At 45.9% G+C, this 266-nt stretch overlaps 1 protein-coding gene across 1 annotated transcript in view; it reads left to right on the top strand.

Moving 5' to 3' along the window:
- The window catches only part of CSUI_011007 (uncharacterized protein), a gene marked incomplete at both ends in the record, with an annotated part of 1,306 nt that extends 1,049 nt beyond the window's left edge, over nt 1-257 (top strand). The window contains one exon of the mRNA XM_068071108.1: nt 107-257. Within this exon, the coding sequence (XP_067916917.1) occupies nt 107-257 (151 nt within the window). The remainder of the gene's footprint in view (nt 1-106) is intronic.
- Between the last annotated feature and the right edge of the window lie 9 nt (nt 258-266).

The raw sequence follows: 266 nt of genomic DNA, 5'->3' as shown, positions 1-266 counted from the left end.
CCGGTGCCGGACCTTTTCTCAGAATGGTTTTGCTTCCTTTCGAGAATCTTTGTGCTAGGAGAACTACGGAAGACGCCATGCGTGTCTCTCGTTCTTTTCCTTTCAGAGGTCTTCTAAGAGGGTGTCCTCACCTCGAATCTTTAGCTGTACATACAGACAGCGATGAAGATCAGATGATTCTGCTGAATCGTCTTCTTCTCCAAGCTTTTCAGCAACTTCCGAAAGTTGGAGGAGATGAACTTCTTCACGAAGGGTCTAAGAAAGAA

This window comes from Cystoisospora suis (genome assembly GCF_002600585.1).
Source record: "Cystoisospora suis strain Wien I chromosome Unknown contig_9276, whole genome shotgun sequence".
Classification (NCBI taxonomy): Eukaryota; Apicomplexa; class Conoidasida; order Eucoccidiorida; family Sarcocystidae; genus Cystoisospora; species Cystoisospora suis.
Note: the sequence above shows the minus strand (reverse complement) of the source record. Positions and strands in the feature narration are given on the sequence as shown.